This window comes from Petromyzon marinus, chromosome 43, assembly GCF_048934315.1.
Source record: "Petromyzon marinus isolate PM22_M1 ecotype Great Lakes invasive population chromosome 43, UKy_Petmar_22M1.pri1.0, whole genome shotgun sequence".
Classification (NCBI taxonomy): Eukaryota; Metazoa; Chordata; class Hyperoartia; order Petromyzontiformes; family Petromyzontidae; genus Petromyzon; species Petromyzon marinus.
In genome coordinates this window covers 10,315,086-10,333,072 of record NC_133709.1, presented here as the reverse complement: position 1 = coordinate 10,333,072, position 17,987 = coordinate 10,315,086, and the positions used below count along the sequence as shown (strand labels likewise).

The following is a 17,987-nucleotide window of genomic DNA, read 5'->3' as shown; positions in this document are numbered from 1 at the left end:
CTCATTAACCCTGTCCCGTTCTGAAACGTCTGCAAGTTGCAAGGGTGGGTCGGGGTCCCCCGTTCACCGCTGCTGAATCTCGGAACGCGCAAAGCGGTTTGGCGTTAATTTTATTTGGGGGGGGGCGTAGTAGCGCCATTGTTTTCTAAAGACATTGTTACTCACCGCAGATAACTGAGGCGGCACGACCGCCGCACACTACGATAGCCGGCGGCAAACCATGCCACACGTCCTCCCGCATGGCCTTGCGGGAGCCTCGGTACTGATAAGGTTATTTTACTTTAGTTTTTCTTCTGAGTCCGTTCCAATGAAGTACTCGCTAACCAGCTCATTAAACCTTTCTTTGAATCGCGAAAGGGTTAAAGAACTGATGACGTACACGTACGTCACCGGAACGGGAAAAGGGCTAAGATGCAAAACTCAATGGGCTCACTGTGTTTTTGTAGTGTTGGCTACGGAAACGGATATCTGTATGTTTACGCGGAAACTCTGCCGTATCCATGCCTGTCCCTGGCCCCTTGTCACGTCTGCCGCTCTTGTAGAGAGAAGCCGGTCGGGGTGGCGCTCAAGACGGCGGGGAGCGAAGCGGGGCGTCATCAGCAGCACCAGCAGCAGCAGCAGCAGGGCCTGATAACTGCAGCAGAAAGGGGGCTCAAGGCCGGGGCGTCTAGCGAGCCGCAGGTGATGCCCTCTGCTGTTTCCGTGGCCTTGCAAAGTCACCTCCATGCGCAGTCGACCCTCGATTATCCGCGTGCGATTCATCTGATTTGCGGAGTAACTGCGCACCTGAGATTTTGACGTAAATGAAAAACTCATGGACTTTCCCTTCAGCCCAAATTAATAATCTATAAAAACAGTTATACATTGTTATACTTGGGAAATGTTTAACACAATTCACGTGCTGAAACTGAGCAAATTTATGTTCCGGTTAATCCGAAATGCACGTGATCGCCTCTACAGTATAGTAGTTGCCTGATGACGACCGCTTGTGTTGCGATCGAAACGTCGTGATTTGCTTTATTTTATTTTATTTGTAACTAGTATAGTAGTTGCATATCTTTACAACAGTGGGCGGAGTTTGATGGATTTTGATTGGCGTGGCTCGGCTATCCACTTAGTGGGCAGAGTCTTCTGCACAGGAGCAGGAACGTGTTATCATTGAGCACGCGCTTTAGATCGTTGGGATTGGTTCTTAATTTATACCTATATTAGTGGTTTTTGGAATAGAGATCTGCGTAAGATGGTTATATTTGGATTTTCTGCAATTTTGAATTATCTGCGGTAATCCTCCCCGTCATTAGCACGGATAATCGAGAGTCTACTGTATTTTCTAGAGGTCGCCTAGTGGCTGGAGACTTGGTACTTTCCTCCAGAGGGGACCCAGCACTCTCGACCAGGACTCTTTAGCGGGAGGACTTTCGAGCCGGTGTTTTTTTTTTTCTCCCGATGGCGTCTAGACCCAGGACTCTGCACGAGGAGGGCTTGAGAGCCAGCCGCATGCGCCGTGTAACCACCGCAGTCCAGCCGCGACGTGTCCTGCCCAAGCCCACTCACTTTTCTTAACATTGGTTGCGATCGCAATTAATTGCGATCGCAACCAATTGCGAGCCCAACTCCTGCCCACACTTCTTGGCGCGTGCTCTTCAGTTTTGTTTTCGCGACCGGCTCCCGTTTTCTTCGCGAACGTCCATTTCTCCGATCCGTACGCCGTAAGACGGTTGCGTAAACGCTTTCACGAATGCAGTTTCGAATGCTCCCGACGCTCATCGTCGTCGTCGTCGTCGTCGTTGTTGTTGTGCGTGGCGGTGCGGATTGAGTAGGGCTCCGCCGGGGGGGAGAGGCTCATCAAGGGGAAGGTGATCACGGAGCTGGGCGAGAAGCTGCAGAGGCTCCTCGAGCAACACGACCGTGACAAAGGTGACCCCCCCCGAGCAGACGGCTGCCGTCGCGTGCCCCACCGTCGTCAAGGCCCGGGTGGGCCCCCGTATCCACGCGACCCTGACGCCTGCTGTATATTTGGAGTTTGCGTGTCTCTCTCTCTCTCTGTCTCTCCGTGGGCACTTGGATCTTTCTCTGGGTCCTCCGGTTTTTCCCTCCGCATTTAGAATAAACGTCACGCATTTAGAGTATTTGGGCTGCTATAAATTTCCACGTGATAAGCAACTTCGTTGAGCTATCATTTGTGATAGCCAGGTCGCTTCTGAAAAAGAGCCATATATCATTAGACCTCCTTTGGCAGTACCATAATGTAATAATAGGGTTTTTCCCCTTTTTTCTGGCAACAAAACTGAAACCTTTTTACAAGGATTCATGTCTGCATTAACCACAATACCTGCAGTCAAAATGCAAACAAAAAACATACTATGATAATATATGCATTGTCCTTGAAACTGATTGGTCCACACCAAAGGACGGCTTTCTTTTGAGCCTCGACCCAATTGGTGCTCGACCAGATGACACCAAAAGGCGTACAGCCCAAAGACAATGCACTATCAAAGTAATGAGGGCTCGGGGTGAGCATCTACATCATTAGACCTCCTTTGCCAGTACCAAAATATATTAATAGGTTTTTCCCCTTTTGGCGTCATCTGGTCGAGCACCAATTGGGTCGAGGCTCAAAAGAAAGCCGTCCCTTGGTGTGGACCAATCAGTTTCAATGACAATGCATATATTATCATATTATGTTTTTTTAATAAAGTATAAAAGCTTTCGTGACTGCATAAAATTACTCATTGTTTTTTTTTCGGTAAAGTCAAGTATGTAGAAATACAATAAAATTATATTAAAACAAAAAACAATCACGACGTTTCGATCACAACACCTGATGAAGATCGCTTGCGTTGTGATCTAAACGTCGTGATTGTTTGTTGTTTTAATATAATTTTATTGTATTTCTACATACGTCATACGTGACTTTACCGAAAAAACCAATGAGTAATTATGTTTTTTGTTTGCATTTTGACTGCAGGTATTGTGGTTAATGCAGTAACATGAATCCTTGTAAAAAAAGGTTTCAGTTTTGTTGCCAGAAAAAAGGGGAAAAAAACCCCTATTATTAAGAGCCAAATAGCTCGCTGGCGCCTCCCGCACCAGTGGGAAATCGGAAGCAGCGCAGAGCAAGACTGCAGAGGGCCCTGACCCTAACTAGATTTCGATTTTTTTTCTTTCTAGATTTACAAATTAATTTCTTTAGAACTGCTTTTTGCGTTTAGTTTGTGGCCCTTTCCCCCCCGCCGCACCGCCGATGAGCACGGTTGGCTGTGTACGGTGGCAAAAGATGTTCAACATACGTACGCACATGTTGCCAACTAAGGCCCACTGAGCTGTGTAGTTCTTTTTCAGAACTGACTTGCCCACAAGTGATCGCTCGGTGAAGTGGCTCATTGTGACCACGTGCGGAGAGAGACACGCAAACTCCAAATTCACCGGAGAGAGAAAAACGGCGGTGATATTTCTGTTGTGAAGAGAAACACTGCAGAGACCGGAGAAAGATGACAGCAGTCTCCTTTCAGTCCCAACAACGACCACCGCTGTGCAAAGCACAGATTCGTCCGACTAAGTCGTCTCATCCACCACACTTTGTTCAACCACCACACTGCAGATCACAGCAACACACTCACACCCATGCACTCAATCACCCACACATTCACCCACGTACTCACCCATTCACTTACACACTCACTACACTGCAGGACACAACAACTCACACACTTAACCGACCACTCACCCACTCCACCTACCCACACACTCACCCACTCGCACACGAACTCAACCTGTCACTCATTCATTCACCCACCCACTCACCCACTCACTCGCTATACCGCAGGTCACAACAACACACTCAACCATCTACTCACCCACTCACTCACCACACCGTAGGTCACAGCAACACACTCAACCGCCCACTCACACACTCACCCCCCCCCACTCACCCACCTACTCATCCCAACTCACTCACCACACTGCAGGTCACAACAACACTCTTTCTGCTTCTTCCCACTCATACTGCTCCACTTTGGAATTCCCTCCCATCGGCATCTTTCACCAAGCTCTTATAATATAATCACACCAACAAAAACAACAACCTCGTTCAACTCACGAAGCTTGTTAACAACCCTTAGCTGATTGTCGCTGGCCTTATGACGTTTTGAGGCTTAGGTGGTTTGGTGGGGGGGGGGCCCTGGGGCGGGGGTCCTTGGCGGGAGGGGGGCCCTGACCTCAGCAACTGAACGAGCGAGGCTAACAACCCCCCCCCCCCCCCCAACCACTCCACCGAACCCCTGCTGCGCCAAGCGGTGATGGTGAACTCTGCAGGGCCTGCCATTTGCGTTGGGCGGGAGCGGTTAATCCACGCGCTTGGTTCAATATTGACGGTGAGCGGCGCTCGTTAATGAGATAATTAATGCCCCCACCAGGGGTGGGGTTGGGAGGGCGGCTCGCGGGGGTCGCGGCGGTGCTACACAATGGCCGTGTCGGAGACGCGGTCTGCCGGTGACCGCTGAGAGCTTCCTTGTTCTTCGGGGTTTGGCCACCGCTGGGTATTTTTGTATTCATCTTTATGTCGTACGGCCGACGTAGATGCAGAGCAAACAGCCGCAATTTCACACTCGGGTGGTCAAAGCCAGCAGACCACCGCGTCGGGAGCAGCGAAGCAGCGTATCGCCACACTCTTTGGTTCTTTCGGTAAAGTGACGTAGGTATAAAATAAATCACGACGTTTCGGGCGCAACACAAGCGTCCGTCGTGATTTATTTCATTTTATACCCACGTGACTTTACCGAAAGAACCAGTGAGTATGGATTCCTGCAGTCACGAAAGCTTCAGATGTAGCGTATCGCCGTGATGTCTCCTTCGTATTTGTGTATGGGGCACTGCGTCGCTACATGTTGCATTGCAAATAATAATGATTATTAATATTAATAATAATTAGTCATGAGATTTGGATTTACATAGAGGCTTATTACTGTAACCTGTTGAAATGACGTCCTCCCAGAAGGCCATGCGGGGTCCGCTGGGTTGTGGGTGCCACGGTAGCGAGATGTTAACAACCTCGCCTCGTATACATGAGGTTGTGGGTTCGATTCCGACCCTGACACCTGTTTATTTGGAGTTTGCGTGTCTCTCTTCCCTTGGTCGCGTGGATTTTTTATCCATGTCTCCAGTTTTTTCCTCCACATTCAGAATCAACGTCACGCATTTCTGAGTATTTGGCTGCTATAAATTTCCACGTGACGAGCCGCTTCGTTGAGCTATCATTTGTGGCCGGGTCGCTTCTGTAAAATAGCTTTACAGCTTAGTGGTCCTTACCTGGTGCCCTATGTATGTTGAACTTCTTTTGCGCCATACTTGGACAGCCGTGAGAATCGGAGGGCGGCGGTGGGTGAACGACACAGTTACATTGAAGCGATCTAACCCCAAAAATGCTTTATCGTGAACGATATTGGCAGTGAAAGCCCTACGCGTCAAGTGCAATAATCGTGCACTTGGGCGACGGACGATGGGGTGACGCTGGTGACGGAACGGAAGTCAGGGGAGGGGAGAGCGCTGAAATCGCAGTTCATGTGCGGGGAAGGGCGGGGTGATGGATCGTAGCAGCGCTTGACCGTGAGGGATGGCGACAGTGGAGGCCTACATCTACCAGTTGATAGACAATGGCTGGTGATGGTGGCGATGATCATGATGATGACAGTTCGGCAAGTCCCAACTCTTAAGGTCCGGAACCGGTTCTCAGAGAGTCATCCCTGATGCCTTTTGACATGGCCAGGAATGGAACTCGGGCCAGCAGGTTCTTAGCGCAGCGCGCTGACCGCTCAGCCACTGCTCTTCGCTGCATAATGCGCACACGGGCATGTACACAAGTGCACATGCACGCACAAAGACAAAGATATCCCCATATAGCCTTTAACAGACTGTTGGGGCAAGTGCCTGTTAGTGAGTAGCACTTATGAAGGTTGGCATGGTACACGAGGCGGTGGGTAGCCAGCACCACTCCCAACCGCCTTTGTCTCCCGAGTGGCGATGCTGACTACACACCGCACCAGGTACTCATTTAAGGCTCAGTCGACCCAGAGGAGGCCCAGGACCGTTTGAAATAATCGTCATCGGTGTTGGACATGAGCGCACACACACACAGACACACGCGCTCCTGGGCACGCACACACACGCACTCGGTCGCCCCCTTCTATCGACCGACCCATCTTGACGTCCACACGCTACCTTACTGACCTCGGCCTTCCATCTTCCTCCCCTCTAGCCCCCCCCCCCCCCCGTACTCCTCCCTCCCCCCCCCCCCCCCAACAAACCCAGCCCCCCACGACAAACAGACGAATCCCTCCCACGCGCTTCCTCCACCCCTGCAACCTCGGGCGCAGTTGCGGTTCAGCTGCGTCAATACGCGCTCGGCATTAATCTTTCAAGGTGGGGAGGTGGGGGGGTGGGCGTTGAGGGGGGGGGGGTGGGGGTTGAGGGGAGGGGGGCGGCGTCGTTCAACCTCCCCCCCCCCTTCTCGGCTGTCTCGTCCCTCGCGAGTCGGCTAGAGGTGGGAAAAAAAAAACGACGACAACAACAACTAATAAATAACAGCAAGGGTTCCGTGAGAAGAGGAATATTAAATACATTGCGGAGCGTGTTTGGCTCCCAGTGAACTAGCGGGGGCAGTCATTGCTGGGGGTTTTCCGGTTTGATAAAAAAAAAATCGTATTATTGATTTATTATTATTATTTATTCACAGGGGGCCATGCTTTGTTCACACGGGAAAACCTCAACGGGTCCTTTTCAGGAGGGTCCTGCCAGGTTTATGCTGTAGGGCTGGGCGATGCTGCTGCTGCTGCTGATGTGTGTGTGTGATGCCTATGGAGTGATTTGCAGGTGATTTTGTCAGGATCGGAGATGCAACTTAGCCAATAGCAGTTCCACTTTGTGTGTGTGTCTGTTTGGCTATGGGAGGAAACCCATCCAGAACAAGGGGGAGAACATAGTCCACACAAAACAAAGACAAAGACCCCCCGTGTAGCCTTAACAGACTGTTGGGGAAAGTGCTGCTAGCGAGCACCTATGAAGGTCGGAACAGCACACGAGAGTGGGTGGGTGGCCAGAACCACGCCCGTCAAATTGTATTTCCTTAGTGGCGATGTTTACTACACACTGCACCAGGTTATCATTTGAGGCTTAGTCGACCTGGGGGAGGCCCAGGACCGGTCCAGATAATTGTCGCTGGTGTTGGTCATTAGCGGGAATCGAACTCGTGTCTCCGAGTTTAAAGCGCAGCGTGCGAATCGCTACACACAGACTCACACACATGTACAAAGACTAATGTCCCCCATTTCGCCTGAACAATATTTTGGGGCTAGTGCTGTTCACGAGCGACTATGAAGGCACCAGGTACTCAATTGAGGCAGAGTCGACCTTGGGGAGGCCCAGGACTATTTTATATAATCGTCACCGGTGTTGGCCGTGAGCACGAATCGAACCCAGGTCGCCAGGTTCCTAGCGCAGTGCGCTAACTGCTACACCACCCCTCCCCATAGGTGCTGCTCTCCCACGCGCACACACTCACACGCTCTCACACTCCCTCTCAGGGTCACTCGTGCTCGGACGCTCTCACAAAGTCAAAGGCAAAGATCCCTCGTATATCCTTAACAGACTGTCGGGGAAACGCTCTCGCACACGCAATCTCACAAACATACAATCGCACTCTGCAGAACAGGGAGGGGGATCGAACCCAGGCCGTTGTTGCCGTGAGGCACGACCGTCGCCACTGCGCACGGCCGCGCTCACCTCTCGCCCCTCCCCGCAGAGGCCATCGAGAAGCTGCTGTCAGAGAAGACGTTCCTGGAGGAGACCGTCGCCCGCTTGAAAGGAACTCACGACCTCGCCGCCGCCGCCGCCTCTCCGTCTCCCCCCAACGTCGCCGAAGCTCGGGCGCAACAACAACCGCCGCCGCCGCCGCCGCCGCCGGCGCCGGCACAGCCGGCACAGCCGCCACTGCAACCCAGAGGCTGGCTCAGGGCCCGCGGCTCCTCGGTGGGACACGGCACGAGTGCGGTGGCGGGGCACCCGGGCCTGCTGCAGGCCGTGGCGTGGGGACTCACGTCCGGCGTCCTGGGCGCCGGGGAGGCGAGGGAAGGGAGGAAAGAGTCTTCTGGTGGTGGCGGCGGTGGTGGTGGTGGCGCTGGTGGTGGTGGTGGTGGCGGCGCTGGGGTGGTGTCGGCCGCAGTGCCCCCTGAGAGAACTCGTACGCCTCTCCTCTTCCTCCCCGTGGAGTGCGGCGACAGTGTTGGTGGTGATGGCGGCGGTGATGGGGCGGCGGTGGCGATGGCCGGGGATGGGTTGGATGCGAGTGTCGTCGCGCTCAGGTGAGATGTTGGGGTCGCAACGGATTTGCAACACTCCATCTCATACAAACTTGCTGTACCGCCTTCCCCTGGCGAGCCAGGGCACGCAGCTCCTCCTCAGCGCCCACGGGAAGGGAGTTTCACAGCATCTGTGCTGCGGTGATCCACCAACCCCTCGCTGCTGCCTTCGCAGTGCTGGATTACAGGCGGCCAAGTGCGGCAGCGTAGGCACCACCACCGCCCCACGTCACGCCGCCTCGCCCATATTTGTCTGTCCGCACGTGGCTCTTGGGCGTCGATCGCGCGGTTGCCTGCGGGAGCTGCCCCAGCAGATGGAAGGAAGTGACGGCGTTTGTTCGTCTGTCTAACCCCGGCCGTCTCCCCCCGCTGCAGGGAGAACGCTCCGAGCGAAGACAAGCAGAGGGTGCTGATGCTGGAGAAGGTGAGCTACGATGGTTTAATCGGCGTGCAGGCCGGACCCCTGCTGACGAGACACCCGGCGGGTCGACTCCGGCACAGGGTTTTTCTGGGAAGACGAGGTCGCAGTTAACCGTCTCCCGTTCCGAGACGTCTGCGGGTTGTAGGGTGGGTGGTTGTCCCCGTTCACCGCTGAATCTCGGAACCTGCAGGCGGCTCGGCGTTAACTTTATTTCGAGAGGCGCAGTAGCGCCGTTGTTTTTAAAGACGTCGTTGCTCACCGCAGAGAACGTTGGCGACATGACCGCACTCGACGATAGCTGGCGCCAAGCTGTGCCACGCTCCCTCCCGCATGGCCTCGGTACCAATGAAGTTATTTTATTTTGGCAAGACTCGACATGAACCCTCACGGGCGATGTCCCGCGGACGTATTCTCACCGGCCAACGCGATTTGTCGTTGAGTTGTGGGGGAGAAAGGCCACGTTTGGGTCATAAAGAAGAACCCCCCACCACCCAGCACGGCCAAACGAATGAATCGCCGCGCTTAAGCAAGCGCTCGGTCATCTCTCTCTCTCTCTCTCAGGCCCTGAGCCAGCGCATTGGTGGACATTCCACGATCTCATGGCAGGACCCATTACTTGCGCAGGACGGCCGCTTGTTGCCTCCCCGTAAAATTTGTCCCGATTTTATCGACCCGCGAGGGACGACGGGCCGGCGTTGTGCAACGTTTGTGTCGCGCGTGTTGCTCGCGTGTGGGGAGCGGTGGCGCAGTGGACTAGCACTCTCCGCCACCGCCACGGGTTCCGGCGAACCCGAGTCCGTTTCCCTCTCGCGACCAGTAACAAATGTTCGAACCGGTGCTAGACCTCCCCTAGGTCAACTCAGCCTTGAATGAGTACCTGGTGCTGTGCATTTCCACATCGGCAACAAAGGCGAGCGCTTCTGCTGGCTACAATACCCGCTCGGGTACGCCGTGCCAGGCCTTGGTAGGTGCATCTGCTCGCTAACAGCACTTGCCCCAACAGTCTGTTAAGGCTATACGGAAGAACCTTTGTCTTTGCAGGCCCTGCACCAGAAGGAGAAAGAACATTCCCGGCTCGTCCAGAGGCTGGTGGGTACGACGTGACGAAGTCCTTTCGCTCCGTAGCTGTGACTTTAATGGTTTATGCTTTTGTCAGCTTGGGTGACCACTCAGGTTAATTGAGCACTGTACGTTGAACTTCTTTCACAACGCACGTGGCCAACCGTGCTAGTCGGAGGTGCGGTGGAAGGAAAACAAACTAAACACAAAAAGGAATTCTAAAAGAAATAAGTTTTCAATCTATCAATACAAATTAGGAATAGTTAGGGTCAGAGCCTTCATAGTCTCACTCCGCCCTGCCTCCGATTTCCATAGAAACTCCACTCACTCAATGTGTAGAACAGGAGGAGATCATACAAACTCCACTCACTCACTGTGTAGAACTGGAGGAGATCACACAAACTCCACTCACTCACTCTGTAGAACAGGGGGAGATCATACAAACTGCACTCACTCACTGTGTAGAACAGGGGGAGATCATACAAACTCCACTCACTCACTGTGTACAACAGGGGGAGATCATACAAACTCCACTGACTCACTGTGTAGAACATGGGGAGATCATACAAACTCCACTCGCTCACTCTGTAGAACAGGGGGAGATCACACAAACTCCACTCACTGTGTAGAACAGGGGGAGATCATACAAATTCCACTCACTCTGTAGAACAGGGGGAGATCACACACACTCCACTCACTCATTGTGTAGAACAGGGGGAGATTATACAAACGCCACTCACTCTGTAGAATAGGGGGAGATCATACAAACTCCACTTACTCACTCTGTAGAACAGGGGGAGATCACACGAACTCCACTCACTCACTGTGTAGAACAGGAGGAGATCATATAAACCCCACTCACTCTGTAGAACAGGGGGAGATCACACAAACTCCACTCACTCACTGTGTAGAACAGGGGGAGATCACACAAACTCCACTCACTCACTCCGTAAAACAGGGGGAGATCACACAAACTCCACTCACTCTGTAGAACAGGGGGAGATCATACAAACTCCACTCACTGTGTAGAACAGGGGGAGATCATACAAACTCCACTCACTCACTCCGTAAAACAGGGGGAGATCACACAAACTCCACTCACTCTTTAGAACAGGGGGATATCACACAAACTCAACTCACTGTGTAGAACAGGGGGAGATCATACAAACTCCACTCACTCTGTAGAACAGGGGGAGATCATACAAACGCCACTCACTCACTCTGTAGAAAAGGGGGAGATCAAATTTTGATTTAAAGTTTTCGTGACTGCAGTAATTCATATTCTTAGTTCTTTCGGTAAAGTCACGTTGAAGGGAAACAAAAAAATAATAAAATATATATAAAACGTGACTTTATAAACGTGACTTTACCGAAACAACTAAGAATAGGGGGAGATCACACAAACTCCACTCATTCACTCTGTAGAACAGGGGGAGATCACACAAACACCACTCACTCACTGTGTAGAACAGGGGGAGATCATATAATCTCCACTCACTCACTCTGTCCAACAGAGGGAGATCATACAAACTCCACTCACTCACTCTGTAGAACAGGGGGAGATCACACAAACTCCACTCACTCTGCAGAACAGGGGGAAATCATACAAGCTCCACTCACTCTGTAGAACAGGGGGAAATCACACAAACTCCACTCACTCACTCTGTAGAACAGGGGGAGATCACACAAACTCCACTCACTCACTGTGTAGAACAGGGGGAGATCACACAAACTCCACTCACTCACTCTGTAGAACAGGGGGAGATCATACAAACTCCACTCACTCACTCTGTAGAACAGGGGGAGATCATACGAACTCCACTCACTCACTCTGTAAAACACGGGGAGATCATACAAACTCCGATCACTCACTCTGTAGAACAGGGGGAGATCATACAAACTCCACTCACTCACTGTGTAGAACAGGGGGAGATCATACAAACTCCACTCATTCACTGTGTAGAACAGGGGGAGATCACACAAACTCCACTCGCTCACTGTGTAGAACAGGGGAGATCATACAAACTCCACTCACTCGCTCTGTAGAACAGGGGGAGATCATACAAACTCCACTCACTGTGTAGAACAGGGGAGATCATACAAACTCCACTCACTCACTCTGTAGAACAGGGGGAGATCACACAAACTCCACTCACTCACTCTGTAGAACAGGGGGAGATCATACAAACTCCACTCACTGTGTAGAACAGGGGGAGATCATACAAACTCCACTCACTCACTGTGCAGAACAGGGGGAGATCATACAAACTCCACTCCCTCACTGTGTAGAACAGGGGGAGATCATACAAACTCCACTCACTCTGTAAAACAGGGGGAGATCATACAAACTACACTCACTCTGTAGAACAGAGGGAGATCATACAAACTCCACTCTCTCACTCTGTATAACAGGGGGAGATCATACAAACTACACTCACTCACTCTGTAGAGCAGGGGGAGATCATACAAACTACACTCACTCAATCTGTAGAACAGGCGGAGATCACACAAACTCCACTCACTCTGTAGAACAGGGGGAGAACATACAAACTCCACTCACTCACTCTGTAGAACAGGGGGAGATCAGACAAACTCCACTCTCTCACTCTGTATAACAGGGGGAGATCATACAAACTCCACTCACTCACTGTGTAGAACAGGGGGAGATCACACCAACTCCACTCACTCACTGTGCAGAACAGGGGGAGATCATACAAACTCCACTCCCTCACTGTGTAGAACAGGGGGAGATCATACAAACTCCACTCACTCTGTAAAACAGGGGGAGATCATACAAACTACACTCACTCTGTAGAACAGAGGGAGATCATACAAACTCCACTCTCTCACTCTGTATAACAGGGGGAGATCATACAAACTACACTCACTCACTCTGTAGAGCAGGGGGAGATCATACAAACTACACTCACTCAATCTGTAGAACAGGCGGAGATCACACAAACTCCACTCACTCTGTAGAACAGGGGGAGAACATACAAACTCCACTCACTCACTCTGTAGAACAGGGGGAGATCATACAAACTCCACTCTCTCACTCTGTATAACAGGGGGAGATCATACAAACTCCACTCACTCACTGTGTAGAACAGGGGGAGATCATACAAACTGCACTCACTCACTGTGTAGAACAGGGGGAGATCATACAAACTCCACTCATTCACTCTGTAGAACAGGGGGAGATCACACAAACACCACTCACTCACTGTGTAGAACAGGGGGAGATCATATAATCTCCACTCACTCACTCTGTCCAACAGAGGGAGATCATACAAACTCCACTCACTCACTCTGTAGAACAGGGGGAGATCACACAAACTCCACTCACTCTGCAGAACAGGGGGAAATCATACAAGCTCCACTCACTCTGTAGAACAGGGGGAAATCACACAAACTCCACTCACTCACTCTGTAGAACAGGGGGAGATCACACAAACTCCACTCACTCACTGTGTAGAACAGGGGGAGATCACACAAACTCCACTCACTCACTCTGTAGAACAGGGGGAGATCATACAAACTCCACTCACTCACTCTGTAGAACAGGGGGAGATCATACGAACTCCACTCACTCACTCTGTAAAACACGGGGAGATCATACAAACTCCGATCACTCACTCTGTAGAACAGGGGGAGATCATACAAACTCCACTCACTGTGTAGAACAGGGGGAGATCATACAAACTCCACTCATTCACTGTGTAGAACAGGGGGAGATCATACAAACTCCACTCGCTCACTGTGTAGAACAGGGGAGATCATACAAACTCCACTCACTCGCTCTGTAGAACAGGGTGAGATCATATAATCTCCACTCACTCACTCTGTCCAACAGAGGGAGATCATACAAACTCCACTCACTCACTCTGTAGAACAGGGGGAGATCACACAAACTCCACTCACTCACTCTGCAGAACAGGGGGAAATCATACAAGCTCCACTCACTCTGTAGAACAGGGGGAAATCACACAAACTCCACTCACTCACTCTGTAGAACAGGGGGAGATCACACAAACTCCACTCACTCACTGTGTAGAACAGGGGGAGATCACACAAACTCCACTCACTCACTCTGTAGAACAGGGGGAGATCATACAAACTCCACTCACTCACTCTGTAGAACAGGGGGAGATCATACGAACTCCACTCACTCACTCTGTAAAACACGGGGAGATCATACAAACTCCGCTCACTCACTCTGTAGAACAGGGGGAGATCATACAAACTCCACTCACTCACTGTGTAGAACAGGGGGAGATCATACAAACTCCACTCATTCACTGTGTAGAACAGGGGGAGATCATACAAACTCCACTCGCTCACTGTGTAGAACAGGGGAGATCATACAAACTCCACTCACTCGCTCTGTAGAACAGGGGGAGATCATACAAACTCCACTCACTCACTGTGTAGAACAGGGGAGATCATACAAACTCCACTCACTCACTGTGTAGAACAGGGGGAGATCATACAAACTCCACTCACTCACTGTGTAGAACAGGGGGAGATCATACAAACTCCACTCACTCTGTAGAACAGGGGGAGATCATACAAACTACACTCACTCTGTAGAACAGAGGGAGATCATACAAACTCCACTCTCTCACTCTGTATAACAGGGGGAGATCATACAAACTACACTCACTCACTCTGTAGAGCAGGGGGAGATCATACAAACTACACTCACTCAATCTGTAGAACAGGCGGAGATCACACAAACTCCACTCACTCTGTAGAACAGGGGGAGAACATACAAACTCCACTCACTCACTCTGTAGAACAGGGGGAGATCATACAAACTCCACTTTCTCACTCTGTATAACAGGGGGAGATCATACAAACTCCACTCACTCACTGTGTAGAACAGGGGGAGATCATACAAACTGCACTTACTCACTGTGTAGAACAGGGGGAGATCATACAAACTCCACTCACTCACTGTGTAGAACAGGGGGAGATCATACAAACTCCACTGACTCACTGTGTAGAACATGGGGAGATCATACAAACTCCACTCGCTCACTCTGTAGAACAGGGGGAGATCACACAAACTCCACTCACTCACTGTGTAGAACAGGGGGAGATCATACAAATTCCACTCACTCTGTAGAACAGGGGGAGATCACACACACTCCACTCACTCACTGTGTAGAACAGGGGGAGATTATACAAACGCCACTCACTCTGTAGAACAGGGGGAGATCATACAAACTCCACTTACTCACTCTGTAGAACAGGGGGAGATCACACGAACTCCACTCACTCACTGTGTAGAACAGGAGGAGATCATACAAACTCCACTCACTCTGTAGAACATTGGGAGATCACACAAACTCCACTCACTCTGTAGAATAGGGGGAGAACATACAAACTCCACTCACTCTGTAGAACAAGGGGAGATCACACAAACACCACTCACTCACTGTGTAGAACAGGGGGAGATCATATAATCTCCACTCACTCACTCTGTCCAACAGAGGGAGATCATACAAACTCCACTCACTCACTCTGTAGAACAGGGGGAGATCACACAAACTCCACTCACTCACTCTGCAGAACAGGGGGAAATCATACAAGCTCCACTCACTCTGTAGAACAGGGGGAAATCATACAAGCTCCACTCACTGTGTAGAACAGGGGGAGATCACACAAACTCCACTCACTCACTCTGTAGAACAGGGGGAGATCATACAAACTCCACTCACTCACTCTGTAGAACAGGGGGAGATCATACGAACTCCACTCACTCACTCTGTAAAACACGGGGAGATCATACAAACTCCGCTCACTCACTCTGTAGAACAGGGGGAGATCATACAAACTCCACTCACTCACTGTGTAGAACAGGGGGAGATCATACAAACTCCACTCATTCACTGTGTAGAACAGGGGGAGATCATACAAACTCCACTCGCTCACTGTGTAGAACAGGGGAGACCATACAAACTCCACTCACTCGCTCTGTAGAACAGGGGGAGATCATACAAACTCCACTCACTCACTGTGTAGAACAGGTGAGATCATACAAACTCCACTCACTCACTCTGTAGAACAGGGGGAGATCACACAAACTCCACTCACTCACTCTGTAGAACAGGGGGAGATCATACAAACTCCACTCACTGTGTAGAACAGGGGGAGATCACACAAACTCCACTCACTCACTCTGTGGAACAGGGGGAGATCATACAAACTACACTCACTCACTCTGTAGAACAGGGGGAGATCATACAAACTCCACTCACTCACTCTGTCCAACAGGGGGAGATCACTCAAACTCCACTCACTCACTCTTCAGAACAGGGGGAGATCATACAAACTCCACTCACTCTGTAGAACAGGGGGAGATCATACAAACTACACTCACTCTGTAGAACAGAGGGAGATCATGCAAACTCCACTCACTCACTCTGTAGAACAGGGGGAGATCACACCAACTCCACTCACTCACTCTGTAGAACAGGCGGAATTCATACAAACTACACTCACTCACTCTGTAGAACAGGGGGAGATCACACAAACTCCACTCACTCTGTAGAATAGGGGGAGAACATACAAACTCCACTCACTCTGTAGAACAAGGGGAGATCATACAAACTCCACTCACTCCCTCTGTAGAACAGGGGGAGATCATACAAACTACACTCACTCACTCTGTAGAACAGGGGGAGATCATACAAACTCCACTCACTCACTCTGTCCAACAGGGGGAGATCACTCAAACGCCACTCACTCTCTCTGTAGAACAGGGAGAGATCACACAAACTCCACTCACTCACTCTGCAGAACAGGGGGAGATCATAAAAACTCCACTCACTCACTCTGTAGAACAGGGGGAAATCACACAAACTCCACTCACTCACTCTGTAGAACAGGGGGAGATCATACAAACTACACTCACTCACTCACTCTGTAGAACAGGCGGAGATCACACAAACTCCACTCACTCTGTAGAACAGGGGGAGAACATACAAACTCCACTCACTCTGTAGAACATAGGGAGATCATACAAACTCCACTCACTCACTCTGTAGAACAGGGGGAGATCACACCAACTCCACTCACTCACTCTGTAGAACAGGCAGAATTCATACAAACTACACTCACTCACTCTGTAGAACAGGGGGAGATCACACAAACTCCACTCACTCACTCTGTAGAATAGGGCGAGAACATACAAACTCCACTCACTCTGTAGAACAGGGGGAGATCATGCAAACTCCACTCACTCCCTTTGTAGAACAGGGGGAGATCATACAAACTAAAATCACTCACTCTGTAGAACAGGGGGAGATCATACAAACTCCACTCACTCACTCTGTCCAACAGGGGGAGATCACTCAAACTCCACTCACTCACTGTGTAGAACAGGGAGAGATCATACAAACTCCACTCACTCACTCTGTAGAACAGGGGGAAATCACACAAACTCCACTCACTCACTCTGTAGAACAGGGGGAGATCATACAAACTCCACTCTCTCACTCTGTATAACAGGGGGAGATTATTCAAACTACACTCACTCTGTAGAACAGGGGGAGATCATACAAACTACACTCACTCTGTAGAACAGAGGGAGATCACACAAACTCCCCTCACTCTGTAGAACAGGGGGAGATCATACAAACTACACTCACTCACTTTGTAGAACAGGGGGAGATCACACAAACTCCACTCACTCACTCTGTAGAATAGGGGGAGAACATACAAACTCCACTCACTCACTCTGTAGAACAGGGGGAGATCATACGAACTCCACTCACTCACTCTGTAAAACACGGGGAGATCATACAAACTCCACTCACTCTGTAGAACAGGGGGAGATCATACAAACTCCACTCACTCACTGTGTAGAACAGGGGGAGATCATACAAACTCCACTCATTCACTGTGTAGAACAGGGGGAGATCATACAAACTCCACTCGCTCACTGTGTAGAACAGGGGAGACCATACAAACTCCACTCACTCGCTCTGTAGAACAGGGGGAGATCATACAAACTCCACTCACTCACTGTATAGAACAGGTGAGATCATACAAACTCCACTCACTCACTCTGTAGAATAGGAGGAGATCACACAAACTCCACTCACTCACTCTGTAGAACAGGGGGAGATCATACAAACTCCACTCACTGT

At 50.7% G+C, this 17,987-nt stretch overlaps 1 protein-coding gene across 1 annotated transcript in view; it reads left to right on the top strand.

Annotated features, from left to right (window-relative positions):
• Positions 1 to 17,987, top strand: part of LOC116951368 (uncharacterized) — a 117,812-nt gene that overhangs the window by 36,226 nt on the left and 63,599 nt on the right. Inside the window, exons 18-22 of the mRNA XM_076073822.1 lie at positions 543 to 681; positions 1,821 to 1,917; positions 7,796 to 8,354; positions 8,727 to 8,775; positions 9,814 to 9,861. Coding sequence (XP_075929937.1) covers positions 543 to 681; positions 1,821 to 1,917; positions 7,796 to 8,354; positions 8,727 to 8,775; positions 9,814 to 9,861 — 892 coding nt within the window. The remainder of the gene's footprint in view (positions 1 to 542; positions 682 to 1,820; positions 1,918 to 7,795; positions 8,355 to 8,726; positions 8,776 to 9,813; positions 9,862 to 17,987) is intronic.